Source organism: Macaca nemestrina, chromosome 9 (assembly GCF_043159975.1).
Source record: "Macaca nemestrina isolate mMacNem1 chromosome 9, mMacNem.hap1, whole genome shotgun sequence".
NCBI classification, from domain to species: domain Eukaryota; kingdom Metazoa; phylum Chordata; class Mammalia; order Primates; family Cercopithecidae; genus Macaca; species Macaca nemestrina.
This window is the reverse complement of record NC_092133.1, coordinates 85530796-85553535: the sequence shown is the minus strand read 5'-3', so window position 1 is coordinate 85553535 and position 22740 is coordinate 85530796. Positions and strand designations below refer to the sequence as shown.

General features: G+C 47.4%; 1 protein-coding gene and 1 long non-coding RNA gene across 33 annotated transcripts in view; one reads left to right on the top strand and one right to left on the bottom strand.

Annotated features, from left to right (window-relative positions):
• LOC105486660 (Rho GTPase activating protein 22) overlaps window positions 1-22740 on the top strand; it is a 210764-nt gene that overhangs the window by 84675 nt on the left and 103349 nt on the right. For 21 of the 32 annotated variants that reach the window (XR_011607904.1, XR_011607903.1, XR_011607907.1 and 18 more), the window contains one exon: window positions 14239-14326. The exons of 1 other annotated variant lie outside the window; for it this stretch is intronic. Coding sequence is in view for 23 of the 31 variants with exons in the window: in XM_071069936.1 (XP_070926037.1) it covers window positions 14239-14326 (88 nt within the window). In the remaining 8 variants the exon portion in view is untranslated. Of the gene's footprint in view, window positions 1-4; window positions 5901-14238; window positions 15169-15197; window positions 15266-22740 lie in introns of those variants that run through there. 10 more of the 32 variants (XR_011607905.1, XM_071069940.1, XM_071069943.1 and 7 more) reach the window with 5 other exon arrangements.
• Window positions 6587-17125, bottom strand: LOC139356297 (uncharacterized). Its single transcript, XR_011607910.1, has 3 exons — window positions 16994-17125; window positions 15641-15784; window positions 6587-6721 (listed from the first exon to the last, which is right to left on the bottom strand). It is a non-coding gene; the product is annotated as an uncharacterized lncRNA (long non-coding RNA).

Genomic DNA, 22740 nt, shown 5'->3' with positions numbered 1-22740 from the left:
GCAGGGTTCTGAGAGCAGGCCCCTGAAATGACAGCATCAGCAATATCTGGGGACTAATGTATGGATAGCGAAATTCTGCCACTGTTCTAGGAAAAGGAAATCAAGTTAGAAGAAGCCTGATGACACCTCAAGACCAAATAAATCACAAGTGACAATGTCTTGGTTGCCCCCAAATTGTTTTGCGCCCGGAGCTATATTGCCTACAAGACGAATCTTCACCTTCTGAAAATGACTTTTGTGTTTCCTCCAGTGTTGCCGGTAGTAATGAGCTTCTCTCAGGGTCTGCTAATTTAAGTCAGCACAGATAGTAGTTTACAGCACTTAAAGGTCTCCCACTTATAATAGAGCAATCCTTTGGCTTTCATTGCAACCCAGTTAATTTACAGTAATAGGTAGAAAACTGATAGTTAAATTATGAGTTTTATCAATTGCAAGGTAGAAAAATGAATCAAGTAACATTGAGGCAGCATGGGAAACATATTTTATTCATTGTTCAGAAGAGCATAACTTATGTTTCATTGTGTTTGGAGGATTCTAGCTCCTTAATGCACTGGTGGAATACTGAGTTCCAGCTGATCAGAATAATGGAGGTGGTTTGGAAGGGCTGCCGAGGACGATGAGTACATTTCACAAATGGACTGTGGCCTTTGCTAAAGACGGGAATGAGGTGTGCCTTCCTCAGCAAAATGCAGCCAGTGCCCCTTGGCAGTAGTTGGCTCAGATCAGCCTGGCACAGCCAGGGCAGGTCAATGCAAAAGTGTCTATACCATGTTACTCAGACTAACCTGTGCTCAACTAAGCAGCATGGCAGCCTCTCTCACAGAGACACCATATACCCCAGAGCATGGCACTAGTTTCAGGGTCTCCCAGAAATAAGACAGAATCAAACCATTTTCAGCCAAAGGAGGGCCCCACCTACTCCAAGGAGGGGCCCTGGCCCCAGCATCAACATGTCCCAAAGGTGTATTTTGAGCAGAAAAAATCTTCCAAGAGTGTGCTCTTAGGCTCGGGACGATACTTGGGACAGCACTAGTTCTCCCAGTCTGAGCAGCTGGGTCTGTTCATCGTGGACAGAGAAGGCCAGAAACACTGTGCAACCCTGGAAAACATGGCAGGGACCATGGCATGGAAGAGCAGGCCGGTGGTTCAGTGCAGCCAACCCAGGCAGTGGAGAGGCCCTGTGTCCCCATGGGCTCCTCCTGGTTGGGGCGGGGGCCAGGCAGCACCTACCAAGAGCTCCCAATTCTGGAGGAACAGGAGAGGCTGTTTCACAGCCAGCCGGCAGGCTCTAAAGAGCAGGGGGGAGGGTGAGCATCACAGTGGTGCAGCAGTCAACACCCATATCCACCTGAGTCCCAGATCAGAGAAAATACTAAAAAGTGGATGGTCACTCCCTTCTGGAGAGGCTGAGAGCACGTGCCCTCTGAGGGCTGGTTCTCTGTGAACACACCTGCCTCGACTGCAGTGTCTGATGCAGCCACCAAACGCCATGGGCAGCCAGAGGGATTCAGCTCATCTGAGTTTCCCCCTTAGCCCCTCCATATGGAACACCAGGTATTTCAGGGGGCAAAGAGGCCTACCTTATGGTCCAGCAAGCCAAGGAGGAAACAGGGTCATTTGCACACTCCCGGGATCTCATGCTGCCCAGGGCTTGGGGTCCACAACCCCTCTTGGACAGTGATCTAGATCAGTCTTTTCTGGGTTCCCTCCAATGCCCCAGTCCAAAAGGTCAGGCAGGAAGCAAGTATTACACGGCCATCACAGCTTGAGCCAGAACCTAGACATGCCATGCTCAGTGCTTCTAACCATCAGAGTAAGACAGTTCCCATCGGCCCAAGGCCCCCAGAGTGAAAGTAGATGAGCCTGACCTCTCCTGTCTTTTTCCTTCCCAACATCCAATCCAAGGAGCAAGGAAATCATCATTATTAGTTAAACTGATTTACCAGCATGGAAATATGTTTAATTAGTGCTATGATTTTATAACTTCTTTGTTCGTGTGGCTAGGTGATCAGCTCAGGACAAAATTCTCTAACACTTATTTTCTCAAAATAACATCTAATTAGTAAAATGAACAATGTTAAATGTCCTCGAGATCCCAGCAGCTAAACACAATAAAAGTTTACCTCTTGCTGCAGTAATGTCCCTGGTGGGGCCAGATGTTGGCCTCGTCTGTCTCTGTGGTCACCAAAGTTGACTTAGCGGGAGAGGTAGGAGAGAGGACTGGAGGTCACTGGCAGTTTTTAAAGGACCAGGCCTGGAAGCAGATGCTGTCTCTCCTGCCCAATCCCACTGGCCAGAACCCCATCACATGCCCCCAACCTAAGCACAAAGGACACTCAGAGAGCAGCCTGTGGAGATGTGGTGACACTAACGGTCTGTCCCAAATGTGTTGTAAAATCACGTGCACCTTGGCCTCTCCTCCCTTCTCCCGGGGCAAGCTAAACACTAGAGGATTCAGGAGCTCCCTTGGGTAAGCATTCTGTTCACTGGTCACTTCCACATTAATCCTGCTGCATCCCTGTGGCACTACTCAGCACCCAGCCCCGGGCTGCCACTAAGGCCGGGACACTAGTACTAGTGACTCTTCCCAACGTGGCATGGCATCTCATTCCCACGAGCATGGTCTCAGGCATTAGAATGTTCACATGAATGACAGGACTGAGAGAGGCAGAGCCCAAGGCCACTGGGTGAGGACCACTAGTGCAGCCTCAACCGCAGGGTCTTCTGCAGGGCTCAGGAATCCAGTGAGATGAGGCTACCTGAAGGGGAAGACCCCAGGAGTGACTCAGGGCAAGTCAGGGGCATGCTGTTCGGCACGGAGTCTAGTGCAAGGTCCTGGCTTACCATGGAACTAGCCACAGAGCAACCAGGAATTTTCAAAGAGGACCCACTCACCTTGAAAAGGGCACTCCCTGGGGTTTGGAAGAGGCTGTGAACTTTGAGAGCTGAAGGTTCTTGAAGGCTCCACCAGGGTTTCCAGCTTAGGCTGCAAGTCTATCCCAGGTCTCAGGCCCCAGGCCCTGGGCTCATTCATGGTTCCCAGCTGGACTTCCACAGGCTCAGGGCCTGGGCTGTGCAGCCCTGGGAGTAAGGGCTTTAGGGGCTGTGGCCAATTGGAAAGGATCGGGAAGGTACAGGGAGCCGGTGTTCTGACTTCAAAGCCCCTGTTCTCTGCAGAACACGGTGCTGACCTCAACACACTGTCCCTGTGGCACACCGCATGTGGCTGAAGAGGACCACAGATAGCCTCAGGACACAGTGAAGAAGCAGGGCATTCCCAGGGCCGATCTGCTGACTACAGACCTGTGGATCATAACAAGAGCATTTGGAGTTCACGCATTCACAGGTGGCAGCGTCACTGTGGAATCTGTTGGAAGAAGCTTCAAGACAAAGTCATCAGCAAGGAAAGAAGCTGGACAAGTGATGTATCTCAACTCCTCAGGGAGGGAACGTTCCTCCACCAAGCACTCATTTGTCTCCAATTTTTACAATCCTTTTTAAATCTGTATTCTGGACAGTCATGGGGCATGGCTACAGGCTTGTGTGATAAGGAAGCAGGGAGGATGCTTCCCTCCTTGGCACCAAACTTCATTCTGATCTGTATTATTTATGTACAACTCAGAGAGGTTCAGTTCCTTGGGTGTCAGGTGGATAAAGGTTTTTAAGATTGATCTGAGGCCCCAGTCAGAGTTAGCAGAGATAAGGAACCCTGAGCGATTGCTTTCTAAAACATGCCTGCAGTTTTCCAAGATGCTGCCTGTGGAGGATTTTATCAGGAGACTCGGTAAGAAGCACTGCAGAAGTTGTTTCTTCAGGCAGTCTCCTAGACAAGGTGAAAAATGAAGGCTTCCCAGAGAGCCAGTGTTTGATCAGGTTGAAAAGAGCTGAATTCAGACTGCAAAGACCTCAAACCATCGCAAACTCCAAAGGTAGGCCAATAGGAGGATTACAGACATCCGCGACCTGCAGGAGGTCCCCGTGGACTGTCATCACACATTAGGAAGCAGGGCCCTGCCTTCACCATGCTGGGACTCCTGAAGTCTGTTTCACATCTTATTTCATGGCACAAGCAATGGTACTATTAGGGGCAGGGAGATTGTTTCTACAAACAGACCAAACAGATGATACAGTGACCAAAATGAGTTTGGAAGTCATAATTATGATAATAATTCATATTTATATAGGCCCTTAGTGCATATACAGCACTATCTCAGATGGCCCAGTGACAAATCTGGGACAAATATTTTCATTTTTACAGATAAAGAAACCAGGCCTCAGCCTGGTGGAACAGGCTGGAACACACCTGTCTGTGTTCTACCTAAGCCACAATGTCATAGTAATTACAAACCCTATAATAATTCTAAGGTTTCTATCTATTCCCACTCCTATAAAATGTTCATGCACAGAGTCTACTCTTTGGCCCTATAATAATGCATGATCACAGCAACAGCATGTACTCTCACTGGGCACTAAACCTGGGGAAATCCTCAAAACACCTCCACATTGCAGAGGGGGAAATGGAGGTTCACCCAGGTTGTACAGGTGTTGGTGGTGGAGGACCTGTCTGACCCTGACCCCCAGTCATGAGCTCACACAAAACCTCTGCAGCACTGCCCTTTATTAGGGTGCTGCCATCCTGGGTACCTGCTACAGCCCAGCTCCATTCCACACCCTCTGCTCACTTGATCCCGCTTAATTCTCAGAGATCTGTGAGGGAGATGCCACTACACCATTTAACAGAGAGAGAAACTGAGGCTAAACTTGTCCTGAAGTTTACTATCACTAAGCAGTGGTGTCAGGATTGAAACTAAATCTGTCTAATGCTAAAACCTGCGAGGTTTCCATGACGGTCTTACAGGATCTCGGATTTATTATGTAATGGGTGCTTATCTTTTTACGATTTGGGTGAGTTCTGGGTGTGAGACATCTGACTAGAGACATGTGAGTAGAAATCATTGTCGCTGCTGCTTTGTTAATCTCATTTATTCCTCTGGACCTAGCTGAGGCTTCCAGACCATCCGGTGTTCTGGCAGCTGTTCCCAAGATGGATCGTTCTTTGCAAAATGAGCTATGGCAGTCTCCTGATGTGGGCAGGGGCTCTCTGCAGGCAGGGATGTGTGCAGACCCTGATCAGAGGACCTGGAAAGTGCTTGCCACTTTATTTCAGTCCGAGGAAACCTGAGGGGACTGTCACCCTAAATCCTTGCGAAGAGAGAGAGAAAATCACTCTTTGTTTCCTGAAAATGATGGATGGGCATTCCGGGCAGCAGAAACACTGTGCAGGCTGGCCTGGCCCCGACACATGAGGTCGGAGAGTATGATGGTAGTCAGATGGCAGCAGCCCGTGAGTCAGGCATGGGCAGTGCTGCATGAATTAGCTGACCACCTTCCTTTTCAACTTTAACATTATTTAAATTTTATATTGATGCAAACATCACAGGGCAAAACATGAAAGCTCCTTCACCATTCCCACCACTCCCTCCCAGAGTGTAAGGTTACAGGACATTTTATTTTAAAATTGTTTTAGACATGGTGAAATTGCTTTCAAAAAGTCTTTGTCGAATTATGTTTCATCAAAAGTGTATGAGAATGCCCATTTCTGCATGCTCTTCCCATTGCATGGTCATTAAGCACTGAGTGTCCTTTATAAATTGAGAATCTTATGACATATTTATTGACCATTTGTATTTTTTCTATTAATTCCTTGTTAACACCCTTTACCCATTTTTCTATTGGGTTGTCTTTTATTTTAACAACATATTTTATTTATTTATACTGGATAACCCAATATGTCCAAAAAGCAGCATTTCAACAAGTAATCAATATAAGATTATTAATGAAATAGTTTACATCTTTTATATCAAATCTTTGGAATCCACTTATAGCATATCAGATTTACATTCCAAGTTTTTATCAAATATATGTGATCTGTATTTAGATCTTTTTTTTTTTTTTTTTTTTTTTTTTTTTGAGACGGAGTCTCGCTCTGTCGCCCAGGCTGGAGTGCAGTGGCGCAATCTCGGCTCACTGCAAGCTCCGCCTCCCGGGTTCACGCCATTCTCCTGCCTCAGCCTCCCGAGTAGCTGGGACTACAGGCGCCCGCCCCTGCGCCCGGCTAATTTTTTCTATTTTTTTTAGTAGAGACGGGGTTTCACCATGGTCTCGATCTCCTGACCTTGTGATCCGCCCACCTCGGCCTCCCAAAGTGCTGGGATTACAGGCGTGAGCCACCACGCCCGGCCTGTATTTAGATCTTATCAAATTTACATTTGAGGTAGATTCATGTACCCAACTTGTTTCAGATATACTGTAGTATACTACAGTATAAGGTAGAATAATGGCTCTCAAAAAAATATGCCTGTCCCAATCTCTGGAACATGTGAATATGTTATGTTATATGACAAGCATTTATTTAAGGTTGCAGATAGAATTAAGGTTGCTAACCATCTGACCTTAAAGAAATTATCCTGGATTATCCAAGTGGATCTAATGTAATCATAAGGGTTCTTCATAGTGAAAAGGGAGGCAGATGAAGAGGTCAGAGTCAGAGTGATTTGAGGATGTGAGGCTGCTGGCTTTGAAGATGGTAGAAGGGTGCAGGAAGCCTTTAAAAGCTGGAAAAGTGAGAAACAGATCCTCCCCTAGAGCTCCAGAAGGAACAGTTGTGCCAGCTATTGACTGTAGCCCAGTAAGGCCCATTGCAGACTTCTGACCTCCAGAACTGTAAGAAAATAAATTTTTGTCATTTTGAGCCACTACCTTTGTAGTAATCTGCTAGGAAACAAATACGTATTTCTAAAAGTTTTTTGATAACTGAATCAAATACCAATTTTTCTTAACAGCTTCATTGAGGTATAATTGACATACAGTGAACTGCACATATTTCATGGGCACAGTTTGGTAAGTCTTAATATAGATGCACATCTGTGACACTATCACCACAATCAAGGCAGCGAACATATCCATCACTGCCAAAAGCTTCCTTGTATCCTGTTATAATCCCTCCTCCCACTCCCTTTGCCTCTCCTGACCCCTGACCCCTGACCCCACACTGGTCCACTTAGTTCTCATTTCCAACGGTTTTATAGAAATGGATTCACACAGTAAGTACTCTGGCTTGTTGTCTGTCTTCTTTCCCTTGGCATAATTATTTAGAGCAGCATCCATGTTGCAGCATGCATTAAGAGTTCATTCATTCGTATTGCTGAGTAGTATTGCACTGCATGCAGGTACCTCAACTTGCTTATCCGTTTACCTGGTGATGGCCATTTGCGTTATAGCCAATTTTTGGATATTAGAAATAAAACTGCAATGATTTGCATACAAATCTCTGTATGGAAATATGCTTCCATTTCCCTTGGGTAAATACGTAGGAGGGGAATGGCTGGATCATATCCCAGGTGTATATTTAACTCTTTTTTTTTTTTTTTTTTTTCTTTTTTTGAGACGGAGTCTCGCTCTGTTCCTCAGGCTGGAATGCAGTGGCTCAGTCTTGGCTCACTGCAACCACCAACTCCTAGGTTCCAGAGATTCTCCTGCCTCAGCCTCCTGAGTAGCTGTGACTACAGGTGCATGCCAACATGCCCCACTAATTTTTGTATTTTTTAGTACAGACAGGGTTTCACCATATTGGTCAAGCTGGTCTCGAACTTCTGACCTCATGATCTGCCCACCTCGGCCTCCCAAAGTGCTGGGATTACAGGCGTGAGCCACTGCCCCCGGCCGTATGTTTAACTCTTTAAGAGTCTGCTGAACTATTTTCCAAAGTGATTGTCATTTAACATTACCACCAACAGTGTACAAGAATTCTCGGTCCTCTGCACCCACACCAATGCTTAGTCTGGTCAGTCTTTTTACTTTAATAGATACGTAGTGGTATCTGATTATGGGTTTAATTTGCATTTTCCTAACTACTAATGATGTTGAAGATCATCTCATGAGCTTATCTTCCAATCCTATATCTTCTATAGTAATTATCTGTTTAAATCTTTTGCCTATTTATTTAAATTGGATTGTTCTCTTATTATAGAATTTTGATGGTATTTTATATATTTTGTGTACAAGTCATTTTTCAGATACATGATATTCAAATATTTCTCCCAGTGTGTAATTTGTCTTTTCACTCTCTTAATGTGTTTGAAAAGCAGTTTTTTTAATTTAAATGAGTCATATTTCCCAATTAGTTCTTTTTTGAGTCAAGCTTCTGATGTCATATCCAAGAACTCTTTGTCTCATCCAAAGTCATAAAGGTTTTCTCCTAGAAATATTATAGTCTCAGATTTTGCGTTTAGGTATATCATTCATTCAAGTATATTTTTATATATGGTGTGAGGTATGAATTGAGATTCATTTTTTTGCACACAAATGTGCAGTTGCTCCACTGTCATTTGTTGAAACACTATCCTTTCTCCAATGAATTTTATTTACACCTTCGTCAAAATCAATTATCCATATATGGAGATAGATAGATAGATAGATAGATAGATAGATAGATAGATAGACAGATACACAGACAGATAAATAGATATGGAGGTATATATGAGTCTATTCTGACCTTACTATTCTGTTTTATTAATCAGTCTCTTTTAATGCTAATATCTCATTGTTTTGATTACTGCAGCTTTACAATGTCTTGAAATCAAGTAGTATTAGAACTCTAACTTGATTGATCTATTTCAAAATGAGCATACTTTCCTTTTCTCTTTTCCTTTTTTTTTTTTTTGAGACGGAATCTCACTCTGTCACCCAGCCTGGAGAGCAGTGGCAAAAATGAGCATACTTTCCAATGCATTTTATGAGGTTAGCATTACCCCTATATAAACCTAGCCAAAGACATTACAAGACAAAGACACTATAGATCAATATTCTTTGTGAACACAGTTGAAAAAATTTTCAACCAAATTTTAGAATATTGAATCCAACAATACATAAAAAAGAAAATACATAATGACCAAGTGGGGTTTATCCCAAAAATCCAAGGTTGATTTAATGTTTGAAAACTATTACTGTAATTCATCATATTAATAAATGAAGAAAGAAAAAAAATCATCTGATGGATTCAGAAAAAGCACCTGACAAAATTCAATACTGATTCCTGATAAAAATTCTCAAAAAACCAGGGATAGAAGGGAGTTTCTTTAAACCTGTGAAAAGCCATCTATGGAAAACTGAAAGCTAATATCATACTTTATGGTAAAAGACTAAAAGCTGTTTCCCTATGATCAGGATAAAGATAATGATATTTGTTCTCACCACTTCCATAAAACACTTTCATGGAGTCCTGCCTGGTATAATAAGGCAAGAAAAAGAAATGAAAGTTGTTCAGATTGGAAAGGAAGAAGTAAAACTGTATCCATACCCAACATAATTGTTTATGTCAAAAATCTGATGAAGCCTGCAAAAAGCTACTAGAACTAAAAAATGAGTTATTATTGTTGGGGAAAATGAAAGCTCTAAATAAATGAGGAGTTATACTGTGTTCATTGGTCAGAAGACTTATTATTGTTAGGATGTCAATTCTCCCCAAATTTATCTATGCAATCCCAATCACATTCCCAGTAGGCATTTTTCTATTAATAGAAATTGACCAACTGATTCTAAAATTCATATACAAATTTAAAGGGCCTAGAATAGTCAGACAATTTTGAAATAAAATAATTAAGTTGGAGTTCTAATAACTACTAGATTTAAGGTCAGATGGTTAGCAACCTTAATTCTATCTGCAACCTTAATTAAATGCTTGTCATGTAATATAACATATTCACATGTTCCAGAGATTAGGACAAACATATCTTTTGGGGAGCCATTATTCTACCTACTACAATATATCTGAAACAATTTTGGTACAAGAATCTACTTCAAATTTGATAAGATGGAAATATAGATCACATATATTTGATAAAACCTTGGAATGTAAATCTGATATGCTGTAAGTATATTCCAAAGACTTACTATAAAAGATGTAAAATATTTCACCAACAATTTTATATTGATTACTTGTTGAAATGCTGATTTTTTTGACATACTGGGTTATCCAATACAGATAAATATGTTAAATAAAATACATTGTTAAAATAAAAGACAACCCAATAGAAAAGTGGGTAAGGGATGTTAACAAGGAATTAATAGAAGAAATACAAATGGTCGATCAATATATCATAAGATTCCATTTAAAAGGACAGTCAGTACTTAATGACTATGCAGTGGGAAGAGCATACAGAAATGGGCATTCTCATACACTTTTGATGGAACATAATTTGATAAAGACTTTTTGAAAGCAATTTTGCAATGTCTAAAACTTGCAAACACTGAGCCCTCCTAGATGCAGACAGAATGGCACATACTTTGTCCATTAGCTACTTACACCAATGGGCTGCATTTGTATGGAGCTAGAGATGCATTAAGTCAGCTGCAGCCTCTCAGGAGGAACTTAGATACATAGGCTGAGCAATGCCCTAAGAGATCAAATTAACATGAGCTCGGACACATGGGGAAGGGGGAAAGGGCCCAACATTTGTGGAAATCTATCATGTGCCTGGAGTTTGCACACTGTTTCTGTAGCCAGCTGCCTGTCTGCAAACTGTGCAGTTCTAGGTGCAAACTGTGTGCCTGGTTCCTTCCCAGATACAAACAGTTAAGCCCTGACCTGGCACTATAGTAGGAAGGCCAGCTGGCAAAGTGCTGACACTCACTTTGTGCTCCTCAAAGAATTCCCAGGACCCTCATAGTTGAGGGCACTGTCTGTGGTGCTAGAAGCAGGTACTGGTTCTTGTAACCTACATGCGTCTAAAGCACAGAATCTTGGCAAAAACCAGGCTCTCAAAGGCCACTGGGGCCAGATATCGAATCATTTAATCCTCACAACAGCCTCATGAAGCAGATACTATTATTGTCCTCATTTTCCAGGTGAGGAAACCAAGGTGCTGAGTGAGTTCATGAAAAAGGCATCATCCTCTGGCCACCTTCCCTTAGAGTCCCTAGACTAGTGGTTCTCAAAGTGTATTCCCCAGGGCTCACAGCATCAGAAAAATGGTTAGAAATGCAAATGGTCCTACTTTCCCCAGACCTATAGGGTCAGAAACTCGAGAGTGGGGTCCAGCACTATTCTGATTGAACACTTACACTATTAGAAATTAAATCAGGCTGGGTGGTAATCCCAACACTTTGGGAGGCCGAGGCAAGGAGATTGCTTGAGCCCAGAGTTCAAGACCAGCATGGGCAAGATAGGGAGACCCCATTTCTACTGAAAATTAAAAAATAGCAAAAAGTAGCTGGGCATGGTGGCATACACCTATGGTCCCAATTAGAGGTTGAGGTAGGATGATCACTGGAGCCCAGCAGGTCGAGGCTGCAGTGAGCCATGATCGCAACACTGCACTCCAGCCTGGGCTACAGAGCAATACCCAAAAAAGCAAAACGAAACAAACAAAACAACAACAACAAAAATTAAATCACAAAAAACTACCAATAAATGAGTTATAGTAAAAACAAAGGTTAAAAAGTACTCAAAATATATCATTTCCTAACTTAATATACTATGACTTCATGTACTATGTCTTAAGCTCTGGAGGTTACTGACATGCATTGCATACATGTGGTACAAACACTATGGCGCATCTCTTCTCAGTTCCACATGCAATGACGTCATAAAATGGGCCATGGAGGGGGAGGGTATTTATATCGCTGAAGTTAGCAAACACTCCAAATCAGGGTACTTTATAGTTTTCAGAGACCCCATTATTAGACACCACCAAAACACCAGGCTCTCCATGTTTTAACAAGCCCTGGGGTGACTCCAAAGCATGTTCAATGTTGAGATCTACCCTGAGCGTCTCAGCTAATGCTATATTCTGACTCCATTCATGTCTTTTCATCACAGTCTTAGCAAACGTCATACCAGGGCCTGGAGAGCAGACAGCCTCTGCTCCCCAGGCACCCAGCCCCCACCCAGTCCCGGAGCCATATTCTTGACCTGTGGGAGGGAGAGGAATCTGGGCAGCCGAGGGACAGTGCTAGGGCCCCTGCAGTGGTGGGGGGCACGTTGAGATTTCCCTGAGAAGTGAGCAGTGGATCCCACAGTCAGAGCCTGGCTCTCCACTGTGGCTTCTTGTAAACAAAGTCAGTTGCTGGCTGCCATGATAAAGGTAGGGAAGCAAAGAGTAAAGCCTGCGGCTCCAGCATTGGGCACACCTGAGCCGATGTCTCCAGCACACCCTTGTGGGCGGTGGGCACAGGGCTGGTTGCATCACCTTCCTGACCTCCGTCTGCTTGTCTGGGAAGACAGGAATGGTAGTACCTACCCCCTGGGGCCTCTACATTAAATCCAATAATTTAGGCAAAGAGCCAGGAATATAGTACAGTCTTCATAAGCAGAAGCTATTACTGCGTTTCCATTTAGCTGTAGTAGAAAGCAATGTCAATGTCAGTGTTGTTACTCTCCTTGTATGGATGACAGATTTTAGGACACAGAAAAAAAACAGCAAAGTATCCAGAATGACACAGGGACTCTGTTACTGAAACAGCAAACGCCCGAGAAGCATCCCATTAGCTAGTGATGGATCTCACCCATGCCCTTTAACGAGCACATTTCTCCATCCTGGGGCTGAGATCCTAATTTATTTCCAGTAGCTCCAAGTTCTCTAGCAAGAAAGTAACCGTTAATTCAGTTACAAAGATTACCAGCTGGTTCTCTGGTTTATTGCTGTAATTCCTCTAAAGCAAGCATCTGCGGGTAAGGACGACGTTCTGCCTTTCCGCATTAACATTGCTTAAATGAGAAGAGGCATTTCCATGTGTCCTTGCGGCACAAGATTCTAGCAGCAGGTGGGAGGCTCCCATCACCCTGTGAAAGCCAGGATTTGCCTGGAAAATACTGGGGGGGTGTACTCTGTGAGTTCACATGGGGGTTGGGGCAGGAGGCGACCTGGATGCAGCAGGTGACTTTGCCCCTCACCTGGGTAAATGCAGACACAGGGATACGGTGACCCACTAGGTGTGGAGCCCTGACATACAATAATAGCAGGCATTTATTGAGCAAACACTTACACAGTGAGAACTGTGTACCAGGCACTGCTCTAAGAACTTCCAAGTACTAATTCATTTGATGCTCCAAACATCCCCACAAAGTACTTTATTATTCCTGTTTCACAGATAAGGAAACTGGGGCACAGACAGGTTGAACAATGTTTCTGTAGCTGAGCCAGGATTTGAACCCAGGCAGTTGGTTGCAGCAATGGAATTCAAAATGGGTTTCCCATTGAGAGGACCAAAAATGTGTAGTCAAGCCATACCAAGTCTGAGTTGAGCAAAACCAAGCAGAATGAAATAAAGACCTCAGCAGAGCTCACAGTCACTGACATACAGAAGGAGGATAAAGGAGGCCCTGCCTAACCTGGGGGTTGGGGAAGGGTCAGTCACAGCGGTTGTAACACCTCATTCTCTTGAGTAGGACTTACCACATGGGAATCTGGCATCTCAACCCTCCTGAGACGTGTGACTTAGTGTCCCATTGTGCAGACATGGAAACAGGTTCAGAGACATTGAGCGGGTTGCCTGAGATCACACAGCCTGGAAGTGCAAGGCTGGGACTCAAAGCCAGCCTCCCGATCCCCACACCCCATGCTCTTTTTCTACATCTTTCAGCCCAGCTGCCAGACCTCAGCACTAGAGAGCAGGTGGAGCCGCCCTTTGTCATGCATACACATGCATCCCAGGCACCTGGCACTCTCTGTAGCAGGGTACCGTATGCATGGTAGCTGACTCCTACCTCATAGGTAAATATATGAAATCTCACCTAGCCAAGAGGTGGCAGGACTGGATGCACACAGATCTGTTGATCCTTTCCCCCATGTTGCCTCAGTAGCCACAGTACCAGGCTTCTCCCTGACCCCCCTCCAGCCTAAAACCCTGCTGGCCCAGAAAGGCCACAGGTGGCACACTGGATCAGGCACTCCCAGTGGTGGCAGCCTCCCTCCCTGCTCCAGAGTTCCCCCTGCCTGTGGGCACAGCTCCTGCAAGCATGTATGCAGACAACAGTGTCCACCTTAATCCACCTGGGACCCTGAGTAGGCCTCATCTCTGCCTGGGAGAGGAGGTGTGTGCCCCTCGCTGAGGCCCAGCCTTCCCAGCCAGGGCCTGGAAGGCCCCAGGTCCTAACCTCTCCTCTCTGGGGACCCTGATGACAGCAGTCCCCTCCCCATCATCTCATGCTTCCTGTGTTTGTGTTTGCCTCCTTTTTAGGGATTTATTTCTCTACAAGGGACACAGGTGACCGAACTTCCTCCTGGCCCCGAGGACCCAGGGAAGCACCTCTTTGAGATCAGTCCAGGTAGGCCTGAGCACCTTCCAGCTCTGCTGCCCTGGTGGGGGTGTCTCCATGCCCCTGGCCTGGGAAGGGCGGACCTTCATGACGCTCCTCCCACAGGAGCCACAGCACAGTCTCCAGGCATGACTCGGAAATGTGGGCCAAATCGACAGGATACTCACATGGGCAAGAAATTAGAAAGTCCCATCAATTATCTGGACAATGAGCTTTTGGGTAATGTGAAATGAGGATTTCTAAATTCACGATAAATGCAAGGAAAGAAACTAGTCAATGGGAACATCTCAGGGTGAAAGTAAACACAATACCTGGAAATAAAGCCAGGGAAAAACACTAGCACAGATTGAGAATATTTAAGTATGGATGATTATAAATTTCAAGGCAGAGAATTGGGATGTGGCAGGAGGAAGGGGAATAATTTTCCTAAAGAACTGTTCTACTGTCACGTTAGCAGTTACAAAACAATATTTTAAACTTCCAAGTTGACAATGTCGTTGCTAACGAACTAAGTAAAAGTGCCTTGCAGAGAAGCCAACGTACATGGCAGGGCTGGCTCTGCTGTCAGCCAGTGTTTTCTTTAGCTTGGGCTCCCCCAGAAGCAGAGCCTGAGACAAGGATCTGGCAGGAGGAAGGGAGTCAAAGAAGGGAGGAAAGCCAGCCAGGGCGTGCTAGTGAGTGGACTGCTGCTGCAGGCACCCTGGCTCAGTTCCCGCAGGGGCTTCCGGACACAGTGCAGAACAGGCCTCAGAGGGGCCTCATCCAAGAAGTGAGGCTGGGGCTCTACCCACCCACTCCGACCACCCAGTCCTTGAGAACTGCTTTCTGGGGAGTAACCGACATTTCCAGCCTACCCTCTCACATGGACCAAACTCTGCAGACAGAGACAGCCTCCAGGAACAGTTGCAGGTGCTTGAGGAAGCAGACCACTGCAGCGTGATGGGAACGGTGAGTGCTGAGGGATCTGAGTAGGGCACCAAGAGTGTCAGCTGAATTTAGACATCCTGAGAAGCGGTGGTTATGAACTGAGAGTGCTAGGGCCTCACTGGGGCCCTGTGAACTAGTAAGTCTATGACTGTTCGCAAAGCAGTAAAGCCAGCCCAGCCATCCTGAGAAATGATCTATTGGCTGTCCACTGAGGTAGCACCCCAGGCTCAGGGCACGAGCAGAGGCTCTTTGGGAACAGGTATGAGCAGATCCTGCCTGGGACAGGGGCATGTCTACCTTTGTCCTATCCATACTAGAGTTCCCAGGGGCACAGGCTGAAGTTGAAGTGCAGAAACACCCTTTCCAACTGTATGCCCCTGTGCAAAATTCAAGTACCTGTGGTTTCACTTGGGTATTCCTTTTCATCTAATGCAAGAATCTTTGTAGTAAAACTGCACATCAGAAGGTGGTAACAAAGGGATCCTGGGGTATGGAGTAGAAAGCAGAGGTTGACTGTGGAACCAGGAGAAAAGGTCTCAGCTGTTAAGATAGAGAAGAAATGCAAGTAGTGAGGTAGGCAGGGCCCTGCCATCTAGGGGAGGGGTGCAGCCCCTGGCCCCAGGGAGAGGGGTAATGAGTCAAGGCCAGAACTAGAAGGTAGAGGTCAACACACTCCAGTCATCAATTCAGAAAGGCACTGAGTGTGTGCCCCATAGACCAGATAAGGGACATCACCTGTGTGCAAGTTCATTTTCTGGGTCAGAGCTATTTACAAGAATTTATTTGACTCTTGCCAGTGGTGTTGGGGGTATAGGGGGGCGGTAGGAGAAGACCCTTTGCCATATAAGGTAACATAGTCACAAGGTTCCAGAAATTAGAAGATGGACATCTTTGAGGACGATTATTCCGCCTCCCACAATACTCCCAACATCCCTCTAAGATAGGGAATGTCGTCACACCTATTGCACAAAAACAGACCATGGGGATTAGAAAGAATCCCCAGTGAGACACACAGCTAGTGGCGGAGTTGGGGCTTGAGCCCAGACATTCTGGCTTTTAGCTACACACTTCCCTTGCCCTCTAACACAGGCACCTGGCCATCTGAGGACCCCTACATATTCTAGCATTTTCCCTACCTGGGCTGGGGACGTCTAAGGACTTTGTTACAGGAAGGAAAGTTCCTGAACTCCTTTGTCTCAAGCACAGCAACAGTAGCCTGCCTGCTCATCAGGTTCCTACAGATCCCCAGAGCTGCCCATCTCTGCCCTCCAGCCTTCGTGCAGCTGCTGAGCAGCTCAGGGAGAGCAGGATGGGTGGTGGGCGGTGAGCGGTCTAGTCAGCCTTTGCAGAGTGTGATGCAGCTATCTGCAGAGAAGAGCACAATGCCAGGGCTGCCCGGGGCCCAAGAGTGGTCCCCTCTGCTCCCCTCCCACTGGGGGCTCCAGACTTGGGGTACTTCCTATCAACCTGCTCAGATGGGACCTGGGAGGCTGCACTCGAAGCTCATGCTTGGTTCTGGCTGCAGCTGGCAAAGCTCCCCGTCCTTCGTAGCCCATGAAGGTGTCAGGCCAGAGGGGTAAGGTGAATCTTGCGAGGCCAAACAGCTGGGAGGTAGGGGAGCCTGGACCCTCCCAGGTCAGCCTGACCCCAGAAGGGTGGGCTTCCTGTTACAGCAGTTTCTGACTGAGGCTTCAGCTGTATGCCATGTTGGGGCTAAAAATGAATAAGAAGAAGATTGGATGAACCCACCTTAAACCACAGCAACATGCAGTCACAGGAAGGCCAAGAAACCCATTCACGTCCAACTCAGCAAACTTGTAGTGTGACCTCAGCTTTGAGCCAGCCTTGCGGGGCACTGAGATGAGCAGGGGTCAATTTCTGCCCTTAAGGAGTCTGGGGACATTTTCTTCCTGAGCTCAAGGCACAATAAGGACTTATCCTCACGATGCCGAGCACAGTCACCTGGGGGCAGGAGCAGGAAGTATCACCAAGTGGGCCATGCCAGTGTGCACCAAGCACAGCCCCTGGGGGAAATGTGCAAAGACCAAGAGGAAATTCAGGCTGGGTGGGTGAGGGGCGGCGAGTGCAGCTGGGGGGACAAGGGCTTCTCCTACAGTTCCGAGGTTGCCGGGTGGCAGGCTCTGAAAGCAGTGAACTAACAGGCGCAGGAAGGAGCCTAACAGCCCCGCCTGGGGTCTGGGCCTAGGCCGGGAAATCAGGGCAGGATATGAGGAAGGAGGACAAACCCAGGGTCACTTCCAGGCTATGCGTGTGCTGGCCTGTGGCACCAGTCACACCACAATGGTCCCTCACTCTCCAGCCAGCACCCCCAAGAGGAGGGAAAACTTGGCAACTCTTGGAAATGTGGCAGAATTCCAAGGATGGTCATGCGTAGAATCAGCTATGTAAATTTTCAGCCATAGTTCTATTTGTGCTCTTCAACGGTATAAAAAATGACAATATTTTCAAAGTAGAATTAAAGTGAGGAAACATTATACTGTGAGTGCCATCTAGTGGAGAGATCTGCCAGTTCTGGGCCAGAAAGTGCAGGCCCTGTTGCCCACCCCCAGCCTTTCAGCCAGCACAGCTAGATAGGAGTGGAGCTTGAGACCAGGCCATCTGGCTTCCAAAGCCACACACTAAAATTGCCCTCCAACACAGGCATCTGGCCATCTGGGGCTTCCTACAGATTCTAGCATTTTTCCCCTCTGAGCTGGGAGGTCTTGGAATTTGATACAGCATACACCTCTGGTTCCAAAAGCATCTGAGAACCTGCACATCCAGCCACTGAGCAAGACACAGAGAAAACACTGTCATAAGGGGGCTTTCGTGCCAGTGGGACTTCCGTTGTCTTGTGGCTGTGGCCTGCCACTGCTTCCCCGACATGGTCAGTATATAAAGCGTACTGAGAGGTGGGAGCAATTGCTTTGGGCAGAGGTGAGGGTCTCCTCCCTGAAGCTGTGGGAACATGCAGGAAAACCACTTGTAAAGTTTAAGGGAGGCTGAGAGAAAGGGTGACTGGCATTTGTGTCTTGCTTGGACAGTTGCTTACACACAAGATTTGCTTTTCATGGTTACCAGGCAAGGAAAATCTAATTGAGGACTGATGGCAAATGGGGTTCTGCCAAGCAGAGAGTGGGGCCAGCCACACCTCCTGCCATAAGCTCCAGTTCTCAAGAGGAGCAGAATGTGAAGCCTCTGTGGGCCCACAGGCCTGGGCACTGATGGAGAAAAGAGGGTGACATGGGCCATCAGACTTTCTGGAATTCTCTTAGTGCAGGGCAGACAGGCAAGATGCCACCTGCAGGAAGTGAGCTGAGATTTGAGGTCAGAACTCACAACAGATCACCAGTGGCCAGAGGAGCTGGTTGGGAGGGTGCCCCTGCGCCAGTTCACAACACCATTCACCAGGGAGGGAACTGCAACCTTGCCTGGCAAGCAAAGAAATGTCTGCATTTCCCCTCTGCCTCCTTCCCACCCCAGTGCCCAGGGTGCAGTTCAGGGAAGAGTCTAGAAGAAGCAACCCCCATCTACGCCAGCACACCCCAATCCCCGAGGGCCACAGTGCTGGGGGAGCAGCACGAAAGAACTTTGATCCAGATGTGAGGGAACAGAATTAAGGATTGGAGACATCCTTAATGAGACTGTTAGAATAACTAAGAGTGGCACACACTCTGGACCCTGGGAAAATCACCAAGCCAGCAGCTACTCAAAGGGAAGGTGGGAAGTGATAGGCATAGTTATTGGGGAAATAACTTTCATGTTTATTCTCCAGTGAGCTTAGCTTTTTGTATTAGGGTAAGTGAACTGCTGGAATAACCCCCAAATCTCAGGATCTTGACACAAGAATGTATTTGTCTCTCATATAAAGTCAAAAACCACTTGTGATTGGCAGGCAGTTGGTCTCCCAGAATCTTCCTGTTTCATGGTTTCACCATCTGAAACTTGTGACTTGCAAAAGCATCCTAGTTGTTTCCATGCTAGGAGGCCATCATGCCTGGGAGGTGTGTTGGTCCAGGTCTGGAAGTGGCCCCATCATCCCATCACAGCCCATTGGCCAAAATGCAGTCACATGGCTACACCTAGGAGCAAGAGAGTCTGGGAAATGGAGTCCAGCTCTTTCCAGGAGGAAGGCAAGCCTGGTTTGGTGAACAGTCAGTAGTTCTGCCATTCTGCATAATGATCTGTTAACTTGGAGTAAGAAAGACACCTCCCTCCCCTCACAGAATTAACAAGGTCAGGGAGACAGGCAGGAAGGCAGACGTTGACTCACAGGATGAGAAGGGCTAGGAGAAGGGTAAAAAGGCAATTGTGTGAGCCCAGAGGAGGGGACGCTAATGCACGCAGGGAGTACATGAGACTTCCAGGATAAAGTGACAACGACCCTGTTCTTTGAGGGTTAAGTGAGGGTCAGCCAGGTGAAGAATCAGGGAGAGCAGCTGGGCAGAAGCAGCAATGGGCAAGCACAGTGGGCACAGGGGCTGTGTGTCTCCTTCACACCTTAGTTTCAAGGTGCTCAGCATATAGGTAACTGAATTTAATGTAAGGATTGGAAGCAACAGGAGGTTAAGCTTTCTGCCAGAATGAAAAATTGTCCTCTGTGGCAGGAGAATGGCATCAGGCAGTGGTTCTCAAGCTTTAGTGAGCCTCCGCCTCATCTGGAGGGCTTGCAAAAAACATTGCTGAGGGGGCTCAGGGTCCAAGGTGGAGAGGCCGCCCCTGGTGTAGAGACAGTGGGGTACTTAGAGTCCTGGAAGGGTGAATGAGATGGGCCTCACAGGGGAAGTGAGAGGAGGTTTGAGTTAACTGGGGGCAGGAAAAGCTATAACCACGTTTTATTTCTAATAATTATTATTCCAGGAGGAGGAGGACCATAAAATACATAAGATGCTGGTTTGTGCTTTGATCTCCTGGCCCTTTTTTCTCCCTAGGCCACTTGCCTCGGGGGAAGGTGAGGTCCCTGGAGCAGAAAGGAGAAATCCCCTGCTCTCCCACCCCAGATAATTGATGTGGACGGAGTCAGAAGGGAAGGATTCCCCTAGACTGGTCACCCTGCCCCCAGCAATGCCCCAGGAAGGTGACAGGCATGGTGCCACTAGGAAAACTGGTTCCAGGCACCAGGGTCCCACCTCAGACAGACACACCATGGTCAAGAAAGGCAGGGGAGCTACCTAGCTTCCAGCCCCAAGTGACTGCAAGTAAAGACATCAGGTGACCAGGAGGGACCGAGAACAGCCCATCCTCCTTTTCCAGACCCCATGTAAACCTGACCACAGCAAAGAGGACCCCTTCCCTCCATCTCAATAGTAGCTGGGACTAAACTCCCTTCCAGCCTGGGAGCATAGGGCTTGGAGATAGAATTAACATGATTCTTTCTAATAAATATCATATTTGTTGAGTGCCTGAGGTTGTAGACCAAGGTGTGTATGAGTGCTAGTGGGCTAAACATTCACTGAGTTCCTTCTAAGGAATGAGGCTGAGCACACCACATTTATCCTCACCACACTCCTGGGACTAACATCTACTAACCCATCTAACAGGCAATGCCCCTGGGACTCTGACAAGCTAAGTAACTTGCTGGGATCTGAGGGCTGGTGAGCGGTGGAACTGCAGCTTGAGCCAGCTCTAACCCCAGAGCCCTGCTCTTCCTCACCATGCTGAGGCTGGCTCCCCCAGGGCAGACATGAAAGACCCAGGCCCCACAAAGGGACTGAGACTCAAGGACCCCCAGGTCCTGCCCACCTGGTACTTCTCTCTTGCCAGGGCAGCTGCCTGGCAAACCCTGCCCCTCCCAGCCCTTTGAAAGCTGTCTACCCCTTGCAGACTTGATCCTGGGGGCCTCTCAGACCTGGGCTTTTTGCTGATGTTGGCATCCAGCCCCAGGCTTTAAATCCACAAGGAAGGGGTGGGGAGTGGAGATACCTGCTTTGGCACTCTGGGCAAAAAGATTTGCTAAGATCCCAGAGAAGACCTGTCCCCAAAAGACGGCCGTGTTTGGTGAGACGAATTAGGTCATCTGTTAAGCTTTGTAACTCGTTGCTAAAATCCATCTTCTGGAATTAGCACAATGCTATTGAAGGGAACCAAGTGGGTTGGTGCTATCAAAGGGAACCAAGTGGGTTGGCTGCAGGCTTGAGACTAGAGCCATGAGTTCTTCTAGTGAGTAACTGTAAATGGGGTGGGGCCGGGGGAGTGGAGATTAAGAGTCCTGGAGGGAGCAGTTTGCAGAAGCCAGCTCTGGCTAACTCTAGCAAAGGGGAAATTCACCAGAAATCAGGGATGGGATGGGAGTGAGACTTGTGGACGGGACAGGCAACTGGGCTATCACGGGGTCAGGAGCTGGGGTGGCAAGCGGGTGGTGCTCTGTGCTGGGAAGGTTGAATCTCGTCTGGCTCTGCAATCCCGGCATGGCTCACTTGCTGAAAGCCCCAAGTCTTGGGTTTTCAGCTCCAAGCAGTCTTTAGAGACCACAGTATCTGTGCTTAGGCTACATGACCACCTCTGACTACACTGGGATGGTGAGGGCCTGTCCACTCTGGCATCTGGACCAGCCCTCCCAAGGCTTCACCTAGTGGCGGCAAGGAGACTCCGAAGGAACTTGGGTGCCTTCCAGAGGGGAGAGTAGATGACAAACAGCCAGGCTCTGTCAAATGTTCACTGCTCCAGATGGTCCATGAGTATATTTCTGCAGGACTGAGTGAAACATCATTGGCCTTGCCCTTTCCAAGTGCCAGACAAGGGGCCAGGACGGGGTGCCTTTTCAACAACATTGCACTGAGCCAATGCCCCCCCGACCCCACACTCAGGAGCAATTCCTACTTGTGGGGAAGGACCTAAGTGTGCAGTGCTGAGGATTAGCCTGAAGAAGATGTGAATGGCCACCCTGGATCTGAGGAAAAGGAGGAGGAGGAGAGTGCTCTGTTTTCTGGTGCAGAAGGATGCGAAGGGTACCACAGCTGCTCTGAGGCCTGGGTCTAGTCCCCATCCTGGAGCACCTGTCTGCTTTGGGCTGGGAGCCCCATATTTCTCAAGATCAGGGTCAGGAGACTCAGGCGCCAGCTGCACCATTCAGAGGCCTGGCAAACTCCCTGCTTTCCCACAGAGGTCTACACTCCTTCCCTCCCACTGGGCTCCTTGGGACCTCCCCCCAACTCCCCAAACACAGGATGGGCATCCTGCAGGCAATAGGAGGCCTGGATAGGGATGGCTTTGAGGTCTTGGGTTTTCAGCTCCAACCAGTCTTCAGAGACCATGGTAGTAGCAAAGCTAGCATTGTCTCCTGTGGGAATCAGAGTCATGGGGTTGATTGTCCCCAGACGCACCACACACGGATGCAGATGTTGCCTGGGCAAGCTGGTGTCTGCATGTAGAAAGGAAGCTTCCGAGGAAGAGCTGGGGAGGCGAGTCCGGGAGCCATCTTCCTGTTTGTGCCCATTTTCCATGCACTCTCAACAGACACCAAGGACCTCACAGTGTCTAGTCAGTGCTGTTCCAGA